The 16,886-nt window shown below is 39.3% G+C and overlaps 3 protein-coding genes across 6 annotated transcripts in view; 2 read left to right on the top strand and 1 right to left on the bottom strand.

Annotated features, from left to right (window-relative positions):
* Positions 1-14,921, bottom strand: part of ccdc172 (coiled-coil domain containing 172) — a 136,634-nt gene extending 121,713 nt beyond the window's left edge. Inside the window, exons 1-8 of one of the 4 annotated variants that reach the window (XM_069539289.1) lie at positions 14,212-14,910; positions 13,806-13,891; positions 11,749-11,865; positions 11,269-11,434; positions 10,121-10,222; positions 9,160-9,262; positions 4,290-4,377; positions 3,625-4,078 (exon numbers count right to left, since the gene is read on the bottom strand). In XM_069539289.1, coding sequence (XP_069395390.1) covers positions 4,043-4,078; positions 4,290-4,377; positions 9,160-9,262; positions 10,121-10,222; positions 11,269-11,434; positions 11,749-11,865; positions 13,806-13,891; positions 14,212-14,290 — 777 coding nt within the window. In that variant the 5' untranslated portion in view covers positions 14,291-14,910 and the 3' untranslated portion in view covers positions 3,625-4,042. Of the gene's footprint in view, positions 1-3,624; positions 4,079-4,289; positions 4,378-9,159; positions 9,263-10,120; positions 10,223-11,268; positions 11,435-11,748; positions 11,866-13,805; positions 13,892-14,211 lie in introns of those variants that run through there. The other 3 variants (XR_011246142.1, XM_069539290.1, XM_069539291.1) reach the window with 3 other exon arrangements.
* On the top strand, positions 619-2,417 carry LOC109631857 (uncharacterized). The gene is made up of 6 exons (XM_020090886.2): positions 619-771; positions 993-1,078; positions 1,196-1,310; positions 1,694-1,806; positions 1,922-2,036; positions 2,213-2,417. The coding sequence occupies exons 1-6, from the start codon at positions 723-725 to the stop codon at positions 2,380-2,382; spliced, it is 648 nt and encodes a 215-aa protein (XP_019946445.2). The 5' UTR covers positions 619-722; the 3' UTR covers positions 2,383-2,417.
* The window catches only part of gfra1a (gdnf family receptor alpha 1a), a 76,378-nt gene continuing 74,407 nt past the window's right edge, over positions 14,916-16,886 (top strand). The window contains exon 1 of the mRNA XM_069539288.1: positions 14,916-15,035. The gene's annotated coding sequence lies outside the window, so the exon portion shown is untranslated. The remainder of the gene's footprint in view (positions 15,036-16,886) is intronic.

The following is a 16,886-nucleotide window of genomic DNA, read 5'->3' as shown; positions in this document are numbered from 1 at the left end:
TGTGGATACTCATGCTGTGTGGATTTGTGGAAAATGAGAGAAGTATTTCAGACCAGAACCAAAGACGTGCAGCGTTGGTGAGAAGACAACGACGGCTCTCGAGGTCTGACGACTAATCTTCGCTCCTCAAACATAAAGAGGCAATTCTCTGTGTTAATGAGCTCAATCACTCTCCCTAAAAGCTTCAATAATTCATCTGCTTCCAGAACGTCAGACATCCATAATGAATTCCATCCACAGTGAATTATTTACACAGTCATACTTCGTAAGACAACTTACTGACTGACACTGAGTCACCCAGTGTGTCTGATGTGTGTGAGTGTGAGTGTGTGTGTGTGTGTGTCTCATTTGGCACCACAGTGGGCTCCCAGCTAAGATGTAGTAGTGCCATGCTGTGTGAAGAAGAACAGTGCAAAGACTAATTGGAGCAGTTTAACGTGTACAACCAGCTCCCCCATCAGCACTAAGCCAGGATAGACACACACACACACAGGAAAAAATTCAAGACAAACCTGAAGAAAGAAATCAGCGCACAATCAAATATGTGATTGAAGTGTGCACAAAAATTTACAAAGTTCATGTTTCACAAGAGGCTAGTTATATTATTGGAAAATACAGACAGGCAGCATTAGCCAATTCTGTAAACTTTGCCCCTAAGGACTGAGTAAATAAATTTGCCTGCCACAGATTTCTGTGTCGCAGAAAAAGAAAAATCTGATCCAATGACCATGGCCTCAATAGGAACTTTGATTTGGATGTTCTCACTAGCAGGTAATATCTATCTATCTATCTATCTATCTATCTATCTATCTATCTATCTATCTATCTATCTAATCCCACATTTCTTTCTTAGTGAAATGGAGAATATCGCCAAAGTACAACAATTTGTATTCTTGTGGCTAAAAATATAAAAAGTTCGATCAGAATAAGTGTCCAGGAAATCAATGTAAGTCGATGTAACTTCCTCTGAAGTCAAACATCTGTGTTTGCAGCCGTGTCGGTTTCTCAACCTCCACTTGACTTTGATAACTGCACCTCGCAATCTCAGCTCTTGGATCGTCTATCCTTGGATTTGAAGGTGAACTGTGAACGTTGCTTTAACATCTTTAAAACCAGCAGAAGGAAATACTTGCTTTATTGTTAACACTATCAGAAGGGAAACAAAACAAGTGTGCTGTCTCTTACTGACCGACAGGAGGTAGCAGAGTGCGGTGAAAACCTGCTGTCAACATGGACTTCTCAGCAGACTGCTGCACTCCTGCTCTCCATGAGGAATCTGACGGGTTTACTGCACCAACACCAGCTGAAAGGTCAGAGGGTGTGTGTGTGTGTGTGTGTGTGGACATGTGAGGGGAAACTTATTTGATTGCACTTTTCAGATCGAATCCATTTCTCAAAAAAGGCTTTTTCAGATAATTCATAAAGCTGCCCTCAGGAGGGCGCTGTAGAGCTGCTACAAAACAAAGAACATTCAGATCCTCAGAACAATAACTTTGTTTTTTTAATATAGATTTTATTTTATTTACTGTGATGGTTTTTTTTAACCAACCCATGAAGCTGAAGGCAAATATCCACATCTGTTGAAAATAAAGATAAATATGTTTCCCGTGCATGTGTTTCCAGATTTCATCAAAATGACATGTAACAAGTGAAATGTGTAATTACAACATAAAGTCTGTTCACTGATGTGTAGAATGTCAACATGCTGAGCCAAAGAAATGTCCCGCGGCCAAGGTCCCTCAGAATGGAGGATTGGTTTGTGTCACTGTTGACAACAAGCGCTACTGCAAACCGTTGTGCAACTCCGTGAGTCATATGTGCAGTTTGATATATCTACTGAATGGTTACGTACATCTATACAACACGGTTCTGCACAAACAGGGAAAGGGATGAGTGATATAACCTGACTCTTCTATCACAGGGTTATGATTTTGCTTTCCTGAGGAGGTCTTGTTTGTTTGATGAATGCAGTCAGCAGACAGGATATAAATGGAACACTCAGTACATCGGAGGAAACACACTGGCTGTGTGCAATGGTAACAGCTTTTAATCACTATTTGCTGATTTCAAAGTCAAAGCTGTAATTGGTTTACACATCTAATTTACAAAGATCCAGCCTCCTTCAAATGATCTTATAATAAGTTATTATATTAAGTCTTAAACTGTCTGATGTTGTGAAGATGAACTTGACGTACTGTCCCTCCTTCTCTAGGGGCGTTGACTCAAATTTCTGGAGCACAGTCGGCATATTTTCCAGAAGATCGTGACTGCCTGATGACCAAGAGTCAAATGCAGGACAGCGTCATCGCAACCGCTGTCGCTGAGCTGCGGAGCAAAGGAATACAGGGAGATCCAGAGAATGCCTGTTTTGTATGTGGGTAACCATGATGTGTAAAACAAATAAAAAAATAAAATAGTGGGAGCTTTGGGGTGTAAAGGGTCCACTGAGCTGAAATAAAGCTTTGGAAGTTGTGAAAAAATCTGTGTGAAAAGATTAAAAGCGGATCAGGTGGTGCATGTGGTTTCAGTGATATAAACGAAAACCTGTGCCACCCTGAAGTCTGACCTCAGGGGGGCACAGCAGACACAGTAATGTCCGTCATGTCATCAGCTGTATCAGGGCCGCAGCCTGTCGAGTCTTAAGAGGGAGACACGGTCACTTGATTAAAGACGATTTACCTGCACAAACAAACTGCATCTCTGCATCTACACTTATAAGAGAAGGAAGAACACACCGGCACGTGTCTCACTGCTGCCTCCTCTGCTCTGAGTCTGACTTCATTTTACTAACAGCCACTCACTATTAATGTGAGAGACTATTAGTAAAATGATCCCGATGGAGAGATTTGGATGAGTGCCGCAGTTAAAATGAGGTTAACCACTCTGCCCTGTCTGCTCTCTCAGCTTTTGCCGACGCATCCAGATGTTGCTCGCTGAGGTCAAGGGTCAAGGTTAAAAAGTCAGAATGAGAACGCAGGTTCTCATTAGGCAGCCATTGACATTCCACTCATTGCATTAGGAATCACTCCAATTTGAGAGAAACTGACCCGCAGGACGACCCATCTCGTTTAGACGAAACATCAATTACTGAGATACCTCAGTGGACCGAGGGATTAATGGTGATACTCGGTAATGTCAAACGTCTCCCATTAGATGGCAGCAGACACGCTTCTAATAATAATTCACCAAAATAAGTGAGTATCATCACTTTTATTCAATGTTTGTCTTTAATATTATTATAATCATGTACCTCTCTCCATGTTGTTTTAATTGTACAGCACATTGGGCAACACTGGTGTAAATGTGTTTAATAAATAAACCTGACTAAACAGGATTTTATTAAACTCAGTGTATTAGTTGAGTGTGTGGACTTTTCATGTGATCAGTGTTTCCTTTCATTTTTACTGTCAATACATTGTTTTCTATCCTAAAAGTCCAACAAACGTGAGTCAGGACTCATGTATATGTATATTTGTTTATCTATGTTTACATACTGTTCAGTGCCGTTTAAGAGCCCCAGTGATTGTATTGTTACTCTTTGTACAACAGAGGGCAGTATAGATCCACTTTTGAATGTTCTCTTTATATCCAACTACTAAAATACACAGACACACAAACGTTCACTTTGCTTTGTAAGTGTTTATGTTTAACTATTGCACAAATAAATAAAATGCAAAGTATGATATTTCACATTTCAACTGTTAAAACATCCATTTCAAGATATGTGTATATGTATTTTGGGCTTGAGAGTAAAAGAGAAGGAGAAGATTTAACTGAAATGTTGTTGTAGTTTACAACAGGGTACATAACTTTAAAGATTAACATGTCAGTGTCGACTGACTAAAGTCAGAGTGAAACTTGCTGTTGAAACTTCTAAAGACTTCAATAGAAAAGCAAACAGTCCTCTCAAGGACGAAACCTATATTTTTAATCCAGTGGGTTTAGTTAAGAATGTCACAGTTTGCTCCTTCCTGTCCTCTTTCTTACTTATGTTTGTTCTTTTAACCGAAGAGACAATGAGTGAATGGGTGTTAACGATGCTCTAACGCTGCTCAGCTCTTTGGCTGCTCTCCAGCTTCTGCAAACAATGAAAAGATAAACTGAGAGAGAGGCGACAAAGAAACACTAAAGACTGGAGTTTTGAACTTTTGTTACCTATGGAAAAATTACAAAAAAGAAAAATAACTCTGTGCTCCACCTGAGCTGCTTTTGTCTGACGAATCCTGCAAATAAATGACTGTGTCATGTCTGAACTAAACTTGAACTTAAGACTTCACACAGACACTTACGGTCTGAAGGAACTGGATTTCTGAGCTGAGCGTCTCTCGCAGAAGCTCCAGCTCTCCGTTTTTATGCCTCTCCAGCTCCTGCCTGAGTCTGGTGAACAAATGACACCAGCTTCAGTTACGGAAACTTTTGGACGAAGAAAACGAATCACAGAACTTCAGCTTTTTCCCTCCTATATTTTCCTTCCTCTCCTTTCTCTTATGGTGTGTGTATCACTGTGTTTTAGGGCCTTGCTATTATGATCACTGAGAAAATAAACAAAACTAAAGGAAGCTCAAGTGTATTTTTTACTTTAGTATTCCTGTGTATGACACAAAACGCCCAGGCATGCAAAAGACGTACCTTTCTACAGTTGAGTTAATATCCAGAGTAGAAGCCAAAATTCATACTTTGTCCGTGTTGGTGATTATTTATTTAAGCAACAGATGTTTGTGTTGTTATTATATCTTCTGGGTAATGGGTGGGTTTTTTTTTTTTACATTTTCAATTGTTTGGCAGGTTGGACAAGATAAAGACGAGTTTTGGTGTAGTGATATTTTCTGTCACATTTTCTTTAAAGTCGTATTTAAATAAAGGTCACAAATCGGATTTGGACTCATGGATCTTTTTGAACACATCTATACAAGCAACCGTCACCACTGGCTGGAACCAAATTCCTTGTTAGTGCAAACTCACCTGGAGCAAATCGACCTGATTCTGATTGTAATTAACATGCAGCAGTGACTCTATAACAATCTCTCCTCCAGAAAACCTAATGATAATGCATTTTCAATTACCTGGATTATATATTTAGTTTGTTTTTAAAGAATCTGTACAATATATCAGACAATGCCATAAACAACAACACAGGGAAATGTGAGACTGCTGATCCTCAGTCTGCTCTTATGGCAGCAAAGTAAACATTTCACACTATAATTTCATAAACATGCATGAATTGTGTTTCTCTGCTCAGTTTCCCTCTGGAAAAACCATCGGTTTTGGGTCCATGCTACTTGATGCCTCGTCTGTGATTTAACTGTTATGGCAGGTGTGTGTGTGTGTGTGTGTGTGTGTGTGTGTCTGTGTCTGTGCAAAATATCAATCTAAGTCATGCAACCTCTTTCTTTATTTTATTGAAAGTTAATGAAAGCACCCAAACTTAAACTGTATTTTCACAGTCTGAAAACAGACAGCGGTGTTTTAAACTTTACTTCTCACTGCGGAGCTTACTGATCGGATTTTTAAGGTGCGTTTAGTCACAGAGGAAAGACGCTTGTAGCAGTTCAGATGCTCGCTTGTTATTTTGGATATTGTTATTCTCTGGTAGGGTTATTATAGCGGTGAAAAGGTTATTTGTAACAAAACACAAGACAGTTAAAACTAAAAACCACGATAAACAATGCAACACAAACCAAAACCCAACGTAACTGCAGCTAAAAATTAAATTTGCCTGAAGATGTGGGTGAGGGACGAGTTCCAGAGAGAAGCAACATCTGATCTGGGGCCACACCAACATTTGATGGGTTCTTCTTCTGCAAACTAACAGACAAACAACTTATGTACGAAAAACAAAACATTAAATCTACATAATAATAAAAACTAATGAAACATATTCTCTAAAAACTCTGTTCTCTGCAGGTTTTAGTAGATTTTTGCACTGCTATGGCATCTTTCAATGAGCCTTCACTAACTGTGTAGCAGTGATATATCAATGAATACTACAAATCAAACTCCTAAATCATCAATCAATCCCGAGCACATGGACTGAATATTTAAAGGTATCTCTCTATTGTGTGGAAGTGAATGATCCGCAGCAGTGACCGCCCCTGCTCTGCACACTGAACACTTTTTAAATGACTGAAGCACTCATTCAAATTGACGTGCATTCAATTTCCAGCGATCAATAAGCGGAGAGTTAAAATATGTGTTTTAAAGAGACGCTGCTGAGGACGGGATTGATGGTTTCAGTTCAGAATGGATGATCATAAGAATGAGTGAGCGAGCGAGGAGGGGGTGCGGAGGGGCTCTCTCATTCCAAAGCCACATCCTCAGCACTTCCTGAGGCTAATAAGCCCGGAGTAATGAAAGACCTGGTATGTTTAATGAGGCTGACGGATGAACAAGACATGTTACCCACATGCATGATTTAAGACACGACTGGGAGACGGAGGAGGGACTCGGAGAAAGGCAGAGCATGAAGAGGGGGGTGAAGGAAAGAGAAAAATAAATGAATAATATAAGGAAAACCATGCAGCTGAGCCATGATTGACTATTTTGTATCTTGACGTAACAGCAGATATGATGAGGACATATTTAATTAAATACTGGGAAATATGAATAAATAAATGAATGTTATATTTTTGATTTAAAAACGTTATAGCCTAAATAGGTCTGGCAGAAGACATTATCCAAAGTGGTGGCATCAGCAATAACAATGACCCTTCCTTCCTGGAACACTATTGATCTCCAGTCTTCAATTTAATAAAGGAAGTCTCTTTGTGAGGAAACAATATGGGTCAGCGTTCACCTACCAGACGTGTTCCAATAGAGCAGAGCCTCAATTAATATCCTACTTTAGTTAATATTCTGCTGTGATGAGCAGACATACAGCAACAGCACTTGTAAAGACATGTGGGACACATGAGCATTTACACACAGGCTAAATAAAATCTTTATAATTTTATCAAGTAAAAAAAACAAAACTGATTTGTTCTCAGACATATAGTCAAAAGGTGTCATTATAAAACACATACATTTGCTGCGGCTGACTTAGTGACTGAGAATTGATGATTGACGCGTCTCATAACCTTTTCGGAAGAAAAGATGCTGCTGTTTGTTTTCATAGATACTGAAAAAAAACTCAAAATAAGCCAGAAGACAAACATTATTTGTTTCATGAGGATGGATATGATGTGAATGATATTAGAGTGTGCGGCTCGGGCTGCAATTTTCTGAGAGGAACCTGAAAGGCGTTCTGTTTTTTGTGTCCGAACCCGACCTGAGCACAATGATTTCCCCCAATTACAGGCAGAAATCAAATATTAGATCAAGCCAATGTGAATGAACCACGAACGACCAAACTAGGACAACATTCACCATGTCATATTGTTTGGAAGAATAGTGTTCATCCCACCAACAGAGCCTCATAGACTTGTAGAACAGGTGACTCACTGACATCTGTAAAGTCTGACTGGGAAAAACAACATCATTAGGTCCAAGCAAGAACAAATGACATATGTGATTATTTGCATCTAGAGCGGGGAAGTGAGATCCAATCACAATTGGTCACCGGAGACACATTCACGCTGGATTTTACAGAGTAACTAAGCTCTTACTAGTCAGCAATCACTGACACGGTGATGTTATTCAAAACCACCACAGCACAAGACGTACAAACAGCATCTTGGAAAGATACTAACAAGCCTCCCCTCACAAAGCTGAGCCCAAAATAACTTAGCCGATACGATCCTCGGAGCTTAAAAGGCCGGGATCAAATCCAAAATCGACAGTTGAGTGAACATGTGGTTCGGTTTACTCTACATCAAACTCCCTGTTCACATGTGCAGTTGGCTTATAGAGTCCAATCAGACATAAACCTCCTGCTGCATGTGGATGTCCACCTTGTCAATTCAGTAGTAACCTGCATGGACAGTTCACAAAATGTGTAATATCTAAACCATCCCACATGATGAAGATGATTATTCAAAAAGAGTCAAATCTTCCAAGAGAAAACATAAAAGAAATGGAGAAGAAGGAAATCTTTATCAGAACGACCGTCACAACCTGAGAAAAGATGAGCTCTACCTGATAAGGCTCAATATTTAAAGCAAGTTAACATATTAACAGGTTTCCACAATAACATTCCCCTCCAGTATCTTATAAATCTGAAAAAAGCGAACTAACAATGACAAAGACTTGTCAGAGTTGTTCTGAATGCATCATCACTTTTCTACATACATGTTGTCTCTCACACTCACACACCTGAACTCATAGAGAGCCGACTTACCAATACACAGATTTTGGGTCGTCTCCATTCTCTACATTATGTCTGTAAGTACAGTACTACTGTTCTATTAATTCTTATAGAAATAATTATTGTACGCAACTTAAAATTAAATGTATGATTCATCTGTACGCTATGAAATAGTTCAGAATTTTTTTTTCCCAGTTCAAACGTGATGTATGATTCCAACAAAACCCAACTGTATTTATTTGTTGCGAAGTCAGTGGATAAGCAACTCTCCGCCCCTCGTTCATTCCCCCTGCATCTATCACATTAGCCTCTTTTTTACACTTGTTGACTGAATGAAATACACTGCACATCAAAGCCTTAATTAAGCCAAATGGTCTTAATGCTCTGTTATTTACACTTCCAGGATTGGACTCGTGCCACAACGATGCGGAGAGAGAAACACAGACGGGAGCGGGAATTAACTGGTCTATTCAGCACTTCTCACAGAATGAATCACTTCTACCCTCTGTGAAAAACACCTTTAATCAACAAGCGTGCGGGACGGTGGCTTGCATTGTGTTGTTAACACTGTGTCTTTCCTCTGATGCGAGGACAGTCATGCTTTTACACACCGGGCCTGACAGCAACAAACAGAGAGCGCTCAAGTAATACAACATCACAGCTGCTCAGCAAAGGACTATTTAAAATATCAGGAAGCTCAAAGGAAACATCTGTGAAACAACATGTTTTATGAGCTGCTTAACAGCTTATTGCTGTGTTTACCTTTTATTTTATTCTACTTCTCTCCTCTGTGTTTTATTTGCTTTTGTTTTCCCGCAGCTTTTACTGCTTTTATGTCTCATGAGGGTTATAAGAGAAACTGCAGGTGAATCAGTTACTGTGTCTGCGTCCTCAGCCTCCAGACAGATGATGGTACTAACCTCAGACAGGTGCTGTCGGTGAGAGGTTTCTGACTGACAATCAGGCTCTCTGCTCTCAGAGATTCTGTCGTTGCTTCAGCCAAACTCAGCTGCTGATCCAGGTCTGTAGTGAAGAGGAAAAAATTACACAATGACTTCGCTCAAACAAGAAAGACACAAACTGTTGGAGCACTGTTAAGATATATGCTGAGGCATCTGAGAGAAAGTTGAGTTTTCTCTCTCCTGACCACAGACTGAAAATAAAGATGAACGCCTCAGTGGTTGGCTTTGTGTTCTACACCATAGATGGAAAAGTAATGAACAAAGGTTTGCCGACTTTGTACAAAACTGCTGGTTTACTCTTCGATGATGATAAATGTGCTGCCTCACCTGTTAGCTTTCCACCATACTGACGGAGCGGAGGAGATGAGTGGAGCAGAGTCAAGTGTGGTGGGGTGTGTCATTATCAATTATTTAATACTTGATTTTAGGGGGAAATAACAGCTCTTAAACGCAAGTTAACATATATTTGTCCCAGGTAGCTACATACTAAATATGTGTGTGTGTACTAAAAGTCCCTTTAACACACACAGAATCTTTTTTTTTTCACATCACTGATCTCCCTTCCAACCTAACAACTGAGCCAGAAGCCAACAAACTCTATGATCAACATCTGGCCTCAAGATTCACCGGCCTTGGCAGCATGCTTGAATTTTCAAATTTTATCTGGCTTGGCAGCAGATACATTTATAGATGACGGTTTTTTCCCCCCCCAAGCTCTGATTTCCATAGACATCAAAGACAGGGCATCAATAACAAGATGGAAGTGGAAGTGATGGTTCTTCATAGGGTGTGAGAAAGTATTTGAAATTACAAAAGATGCTTGTGAAGGGTGTTGTCACTTTGCAGTGTAAAAATAACGTAGCGGTCTTGCACATGCTCTTTCAGAACCACTTTATCTGACACACAATAAACTGTTCACCTTTCCGGTTATCATCCAGGCCCTGGAGCTCCAGCTGGAGCGCTCGCTTCTCCTCCTGCAGAGTGATCATGTGACTGTTCCCATGGCTCATCAGCTCCATCTCTGATTGAAAGAGGGAGAAAAGACAGATTGATATAAAACTCGCGCTGCTGAAGAAAAATCATCTGCTGCAAAGGTGCAATGTGAGCATGTTTGAAATTCACTTTAACTGTGCACACAATCAGATAATCAGATAACTGTGTTCCTTTGAGCCCAAATACAAAGAGTAACATGGAGATGTTCTTTGTCACAGCCGATGGGAGCTATAGCCTCAGTCGTGTGGAACTAATGAAAAGAATTACAACAATATCAAAGTGTAGTTTGTTTGGCCGCAAAAAATGCAATATACTGGCACTGAAGTTTCCCTACAGGAAATCACTACATATTTGTTGGTTGAACTTCATGATTAAAAGCAAAAGTCTTAAAGGACTAAACTTTTGCAGTTTATTCAGTTTAGTTCAAGCTGTGTCTCTGAAACCCAATCAGTCTCTTTCTGCAAACATTCTTACAGAGAAATCCATCTAATAAAGTTTACAATGATGCATTTAACAGAATCCTGCTGCACTGACATGTGAGAAAAAAAATACTGGCAAAGAAACATTCACCACAAAACTTACACTCTGCTCAATAAACTATTTTACTTCCTGCCAGACTTATGTTATATATTTGTTTAAGCCTCCATTGAGACCAGATGGTCAGTTATTCACACATGGAGGAATTTTGAGGTTTCTCTAACTATTTTTCTTTCCAAAATGATAAACTCTTTTATTTCCAAAACGTTTCAGCTTCTTTTAGCCTAATGCATACAACACAAGCTTTCAAATGTATTCGGTGATGAGTTCTGACATCAGATTTACCTTCACTCTTCACCATTATCTGTAATTTAAAATCAGATTCTTCCTGAAATCATACTAATTCTCCACTGCATCAGTGTCAAAGATTCTGACCATGATTATAATCCATCTACATACAACCATTTATTCATCTACTTGTACTCCATAATATACCGAGATTAAAATGATAATTTTGAAATGTGCAGGCAGGGCCACATCTGAATTATACGACATGTGCCTCCTGTGACAACAGTACAATAAACAGTGTTTTATGACCTTTGTATAATGATTCCACGTCCCCCTCCAGGTCCAGGAACTCAGTGTGTGTTTGGCTCTCGAACACTGTTCCTCTGTTCCCTGGAAGACTGAAGTCACTGTTGAACCTTGAGATCTCTTGAAGGAAGCTTTCCTCTTCTTCTTTAGATTCCTTCTTTATCTTGGCCTGGTAAGAAAAGAAGGATAAGAGAAAATGCTCCCAACAATAACACAAACACATCTGTTTGCTGATGCTACGGCAACTTACACTACTGTTACTGCTAGTGATATATATGTATTAATATAACTGTAACAAAATCACAACTTAAAATCACTGAGTGATAAATTCACCTTTGGCATTAATTGTTTCAGCAAGTTTACATTCTTGTTCACATTGTTTGCATATTATGGACATTATATAGTAGATAACAATCCAGGTTCCTGTATTACACATAACCACCAGTACATGAGATGTAAATATCAATTCAGGCTTCAACTGACTAGACGCTCCATAAGATGACTCTTCTGGCAAAGCAGCTCCTCAATTTGCTTCAATATCTGGTCTTCACATTTCTTCATCAGATCATACTGCAGCCTCATCACGGACAACTGCTGAGCCTGGAGCATAAATACATGAGAGGGAAATTAAGACCTGCAGTCTGACAGTCAGATGAGACAGAGACAAATTACTGATACTTCACATGAGATATATGTTCCTGATCAGAGAGGAGGAGAAACAAGATGAAAATTCTAGCATGGGTAGCCTGCTGATTATGTACTCTATACTGTACAAGATAGGCATGTTAGTGACCCTTCCTGAGAAAAGATTAACAAAACTGATCTTTGAATACTTATAAAACCTACACTTTTGCAGTGTAACTATATACATGATTCCCTTTCAAACGTTTCGTGTTTAGTTCCTGTTCTCTTGATTTCGTCATCCTGTGTGATTATATGGTACATACTGAAGGAAAGAAAAATTGCTAAATTATATAGGAAGGTAAATTCACCGAGGATGCTTTTCAGCGTTGCCTCAGGCATGACTTTCAGCAGTCTATGAGACGAGCTGTCAAGTAGGCTGTGAGTTTATTGTTTCTTATACAGTAGCCGAGGAGCCCTGTGTGTTTTCAGCAAGTGCAATCAGTTTCCAAGTTTTCTAAACACTGTAATTATCCTAAGACAGCTCTTATAAACCGTAAGACTTTACGTCTTGCGAGCTGTAAACACAGCATGCTGGGAAAAAAACTGCATATCTCAGTGATGTAAACAGTTTTTATATTCCAAGGTACACGTGCTGACAGGCAGATACTACTCAGAAAGATGTGGTGTTGTGTTCAGCAACCTTCTTTATCAGTACAGGAACAAGTTAGCAATATTTCAACAAGCCTGTCCTGTCTTTGACATCAAACCTCACACATGCTAAAAGGTTTCACTAATGCTATCCGGTGGAAATTAGCCATTGATTTTTGAGTGGCAGTTGCTGTCGATCCTGTGTACAGTTGCTGAAACGAATGGTAGAGATTAAGTGTTTTAAATCATAAAGCAGATCAGCTTATCAATATGCCAATATGCACTTCTTTACCTCATGAATCTATTCCACTAATACAACATGCCAGATCAAGGTAACTAGATGACATCTAGTTACCTACATTTATAGTGTAGGCTATATTTAAAGAAAACTACAAATATATATCTGTCTTATAAAAGCCATATTACCACCTAAACAGTAAAATATGTTTTCCTCCTGACACTGTGGACGGAAGATTATCAGAATTACTAACCAGTTATTATGATGTTAACAACCCCAGGACCATAAAGTATATTTTATAACACAATTGTTAGACTGAAATTAAACTGAAATGCAGCCTTCAATGCAAACATCTGTGTTGAGTCATGGTTGCTTATCTAGTCACAGACTGTTGCCATGAAACAAACATTAGTAAGGTTCAAAGGTTCTCAGGTTTTATTTGTCATCTGCAATCTTGAAATCTGCAAATCTTAAATCCCAGGCACCTCAAGCAGCTCAACATGTAATAGTGTCAGAAGATAATAAAATAAGAGTAACTAAAAATACAAAATACCAATACACTAGTGCAAATAAACAAGAAAGTACAATGTCATTAACTAGTGCAAAAAAATTAAATAAACATTAAAATGTGCCAATAAACATCACAATAAAACATTATAAGGTGCTAAGGTGAATATAAGCATGTGCAGTCATGATTTAGCAGCAGTTATGGGGAGGTATGAACAGATATGAATTATTGCACTCATTTATATTTGTGTAGCTTAGAAATATGATGAATAGAAAGAATTATTATAGACTAAATAAGTAAATATAGTTCTTTGTGTGTATGAATATTATAATGTTTAAATGAATATGTTGCTATAAACAGATGTAGTGACTTCCACAGAGCTCAGGAGTTCAACAGTCTTACAGCCTGTGGGATAAAACTGTCCCTGAGTCTCGTTGTCTTGGTCCGGATGCTGCGGTACCGTCCGCCAGACAGCAGCAGACCGAAATAAATAATAAATAAAGGAGAGAAATATACACTCACCTTTTCATCAAGTTCCTGATTGATCTTTTCATACTTTTCAGAGGTGCCTTTAATTTTCTCCCTGCATCTGATGATGGCAACTTTCACTGTAAATAAAGAATAAATCCATTAGTTACACACAGGATTGACTTTACGGTTCTCCTCCTTACATGTTTTATATATTTTTAATCTATTTTGTGTTTATGTATATTGTATGGAATATGCTATACAGATGTATCTTTACTAGCATTAGCTAATGAAGCTGCAGAAGACTGTAAAACATCGAACAAACTGTCACAGGTCAGTGTATAATAAGTAAGTTTAATTAAAAGCAGAAGAAAAATTGAACTGTGAACTGAAATTGTTTTAAAAAAGACTAGCCTTCCTTAGCTAACAGCTAATGCTACAGTTTATTCCATTTATTTACCTTCTTTAAACTTCTTTGTCTGCTCAGTCAGCTGTTGTTCAGTTACAAGTATCTGATGGAAGAGAGTGTCCAGACTCATCTCGAGTCAACAGCTGGTTCAACAAACGACCAATCAGTGTATATCTACTGTATATGAGCTAGCTGGAGGCTAGTTAGCCAATGCTAGCACCTGCCAGGTGTGTCTGATCAGTTAGCTAGCTACAGCTTGAACTGTGTCCTAATGGTTAACATCACCGCTAGCACCTATCAGGTTTGTTTAAGGCTGTTAACCAGTTAGCTAGCTTTCCTTCACCTCTGTCCCTGTGGTTAACATCATAACTAGCACCTATCAGGTTTGTTTAAGGCTGTTAACCAGTTAGCTAGCTTTCCTTCACCTCTGTCCCTGTGGTTAACATCATAACTAGCACCTATCGGGTTTGTTAAAGGCTGTTAACCAGTTAGCTAGCTTTGCTTCACCTCTGCCCCTGTGGTTAACATCATAACTAGCACCTATCGGGTTTGTTTAAGGCTGTTAACCAGTTAGCTAGCTTTCCTTCACCTCTGTCCCTGTGGTTAACATCATAACTAGCACCTATCAGGTTTGTTTAAGGCTGTTAACCAGTTAGCTAGCTTTCCTTCACCTCTGTTCCTGTGGTTAACATCATAACTAGCACCTATCAGGTTTGTTTAAGGCTGTTAACCAGTTAGCTAGCTTTGCTTCACCTCTGCCCCTGTGGTTAACATCATAACTAGCACCTATCGGGTTTGTTAAAGGCTGTTAACCAGTTAGCTAGCTTTGCTTCACCTCTGTCCCTGTGGTTAACATCATAACTAGCACCTATCAGGTTTGTTTAAGGCTGTTAACCAGTTAGCCATTATAAGCTTGAACTGTCTCCTTATGGTTAACATCCTTACTAGCACTAGTATAGCTAGTAAGGCTCCTGGTTAGTTAGTGGAAGCTTCAATTGTGTGCTTATGGTTAGTGGCATTTGCGGGCACCTGTGATTATGTGAAGCTAACTTTAGTTTCCTAGCATTAGCGTCAAATAAAGAAATAACAGAGTAAAACACAAACAATAGAAGAGTAAAAACTACACACGGCAAAAACGATGGAGGCATAAGAGGTAGACCAAGTTAAAATGTGTGGGAAATAGTTGAGTTTTTAACAACCTCTTAAACCAAGCCATTGCTAGCACTGGAACTTATGGTTAGCATAATGTCCAACACTGACTAGCAGCTAACATAGCACCATTGCTAACACTGGTTAGGAATGTGTAAGGCTATCTTTAAATCGCTTCAACACCAATCACGTCTTTCTGGTGGACAAAACGTCTTTAGTCATTTTATGAAAGTGTTAGCAGGGATTCAACTGGACGCAGAATGTAAATGATTGCAGATGTGTCATTTTTCAATAAGCATTTAGCCTCTTTGAGTCACCATCTTGTTAATAATTCACAGCACTGTGAGAGTACACTTTGACTAATCAGCCCAGACTGATGGTGTTGAACTTTTATCAAGTGCTGCATCGGCACAACTCGGCCCTCTCACTTATCCACTGAGCCCATATCTGTCACACAATCCCTGCCCTTCACCAATTTTCTCTTTTCACCATTTGGACAGGATGAGAAAGAAAAGCCCCTGATCCGGTGCCATGAAGCACATTACTGCGTGGAACGTTAAATGACCCGAGGAGTACATCATTTTGACATTCATTTTCAAAATTAATATCACATATTGATTGTGGCTTTTCATAAATCACCAGACTGAGCCTTCCCCTGACTGGCATGGTTCCCTTCGGAGACTTCAGAACAGCAACGTCATCGAACTGTGAGCAGACAATTAGCCCAGATAGTAGCCTGTCGTTCATTTGTGCCCATTTTCTGTCTCTTCTCCAGCCGTGTTCTCTAGACTCGCATATATTTCTATTTAGCAAAACTAAAAGTCATTCTGAAAAGTGACTGCACCTTTCTGGATGCTTCCTTTTCAAGGAGGGGTTATTCACTGATGTTCAAATGAGCCATTGAATGAAGCAGCTCTCTCTTTATGTGTTAGGGTTGATTTACTGTGCCGGACGCCTGCATCCCTGATTGATTCAGTCCACTCTTTAATGCAGAGAGAGGTTCATTGTCATTATCTGGTTCCACATATTTAGCCAAGTGGATTAGCCTTTGAATGGACCATATAGATAATCAATGAGCTATAGGAAGAGTTACAAGCTGCAGGATGCATCATCTGTATTATTACAAGCATATTCTGTTTGTTTTATTTCTTCCCATTTTACTACATATTGATCAAACAAAGGTGTTTAGAATATGATGCTCATATTTTCATACGAAGCATCCTGTGTGAAGTGCGACCATTATATGGTTGCACATCATAATTCATAACAGTGACCTTTACCTGTAAACCTCCAACAGATGGCGACACACGCACAGTGTCCAGCTCCCTGTGTGGGGGCAGGTTTACCTCAGTGCAGCGCTGCTTTGGCTGGCAAGTATCACATCAGCGTGTTTTGCAGAGACTTTATTTTACATCACAACCCCTGGTGTGTGTCAGCATCTCATACCCAACAGCTTATAGTCCCTTCTACTGTTGACAGCTACTGTTGCATAACTACTTACTATTATAGCAGACAGGGAGGAGCCACACACGCGGTTGAAACACCCAGAGCACATCATGAAGCTGAAATATGTCCAT

Source organism: Paralichthys olivaceus, chromosome 14, assembly GCF_024713975.1.
Source record: "Paralichthys olivaceus isolate ysfri-2021 chromosome 14, ASM2471397v2, whole genome shotgun sequence".
Taxonomy (NCBI): domain Eukaryota; kingdom Metazoa; phylum Chordata; class Actinopteri; order Pleuronectiformes; family Paralichthyidae; genus Paralichthys; species Paralichthys olivaceus.
This window is presented reverse-complemented; position numbering and strand designations above follow the sequence as displayed.

Bases quoted from the DNA above. Each gene is read 5' to 3' on its own strand.
- LOC109631857 (XM_020090886.2), top strand. From the start codon at position 723: ATGACCATGGCCTCAATAGGAACTTTGATTTGGATGTTCTCACTAGCA. The intron at 1,807-1,921 runs GTGAGTCATATG...CTTCTATCACAG, and splicing joins GCAAACCGTTGTGCAACTCC to GGTTATGATTTTGCTTTCCT. The intron at 2,037-2,212 runs GTAACAGCTTTT...CTCCTTCTCTAG, and splicing joins CACACTGGCTGTGTGCAATG to GGGCGTTGACTCAAATTTCT.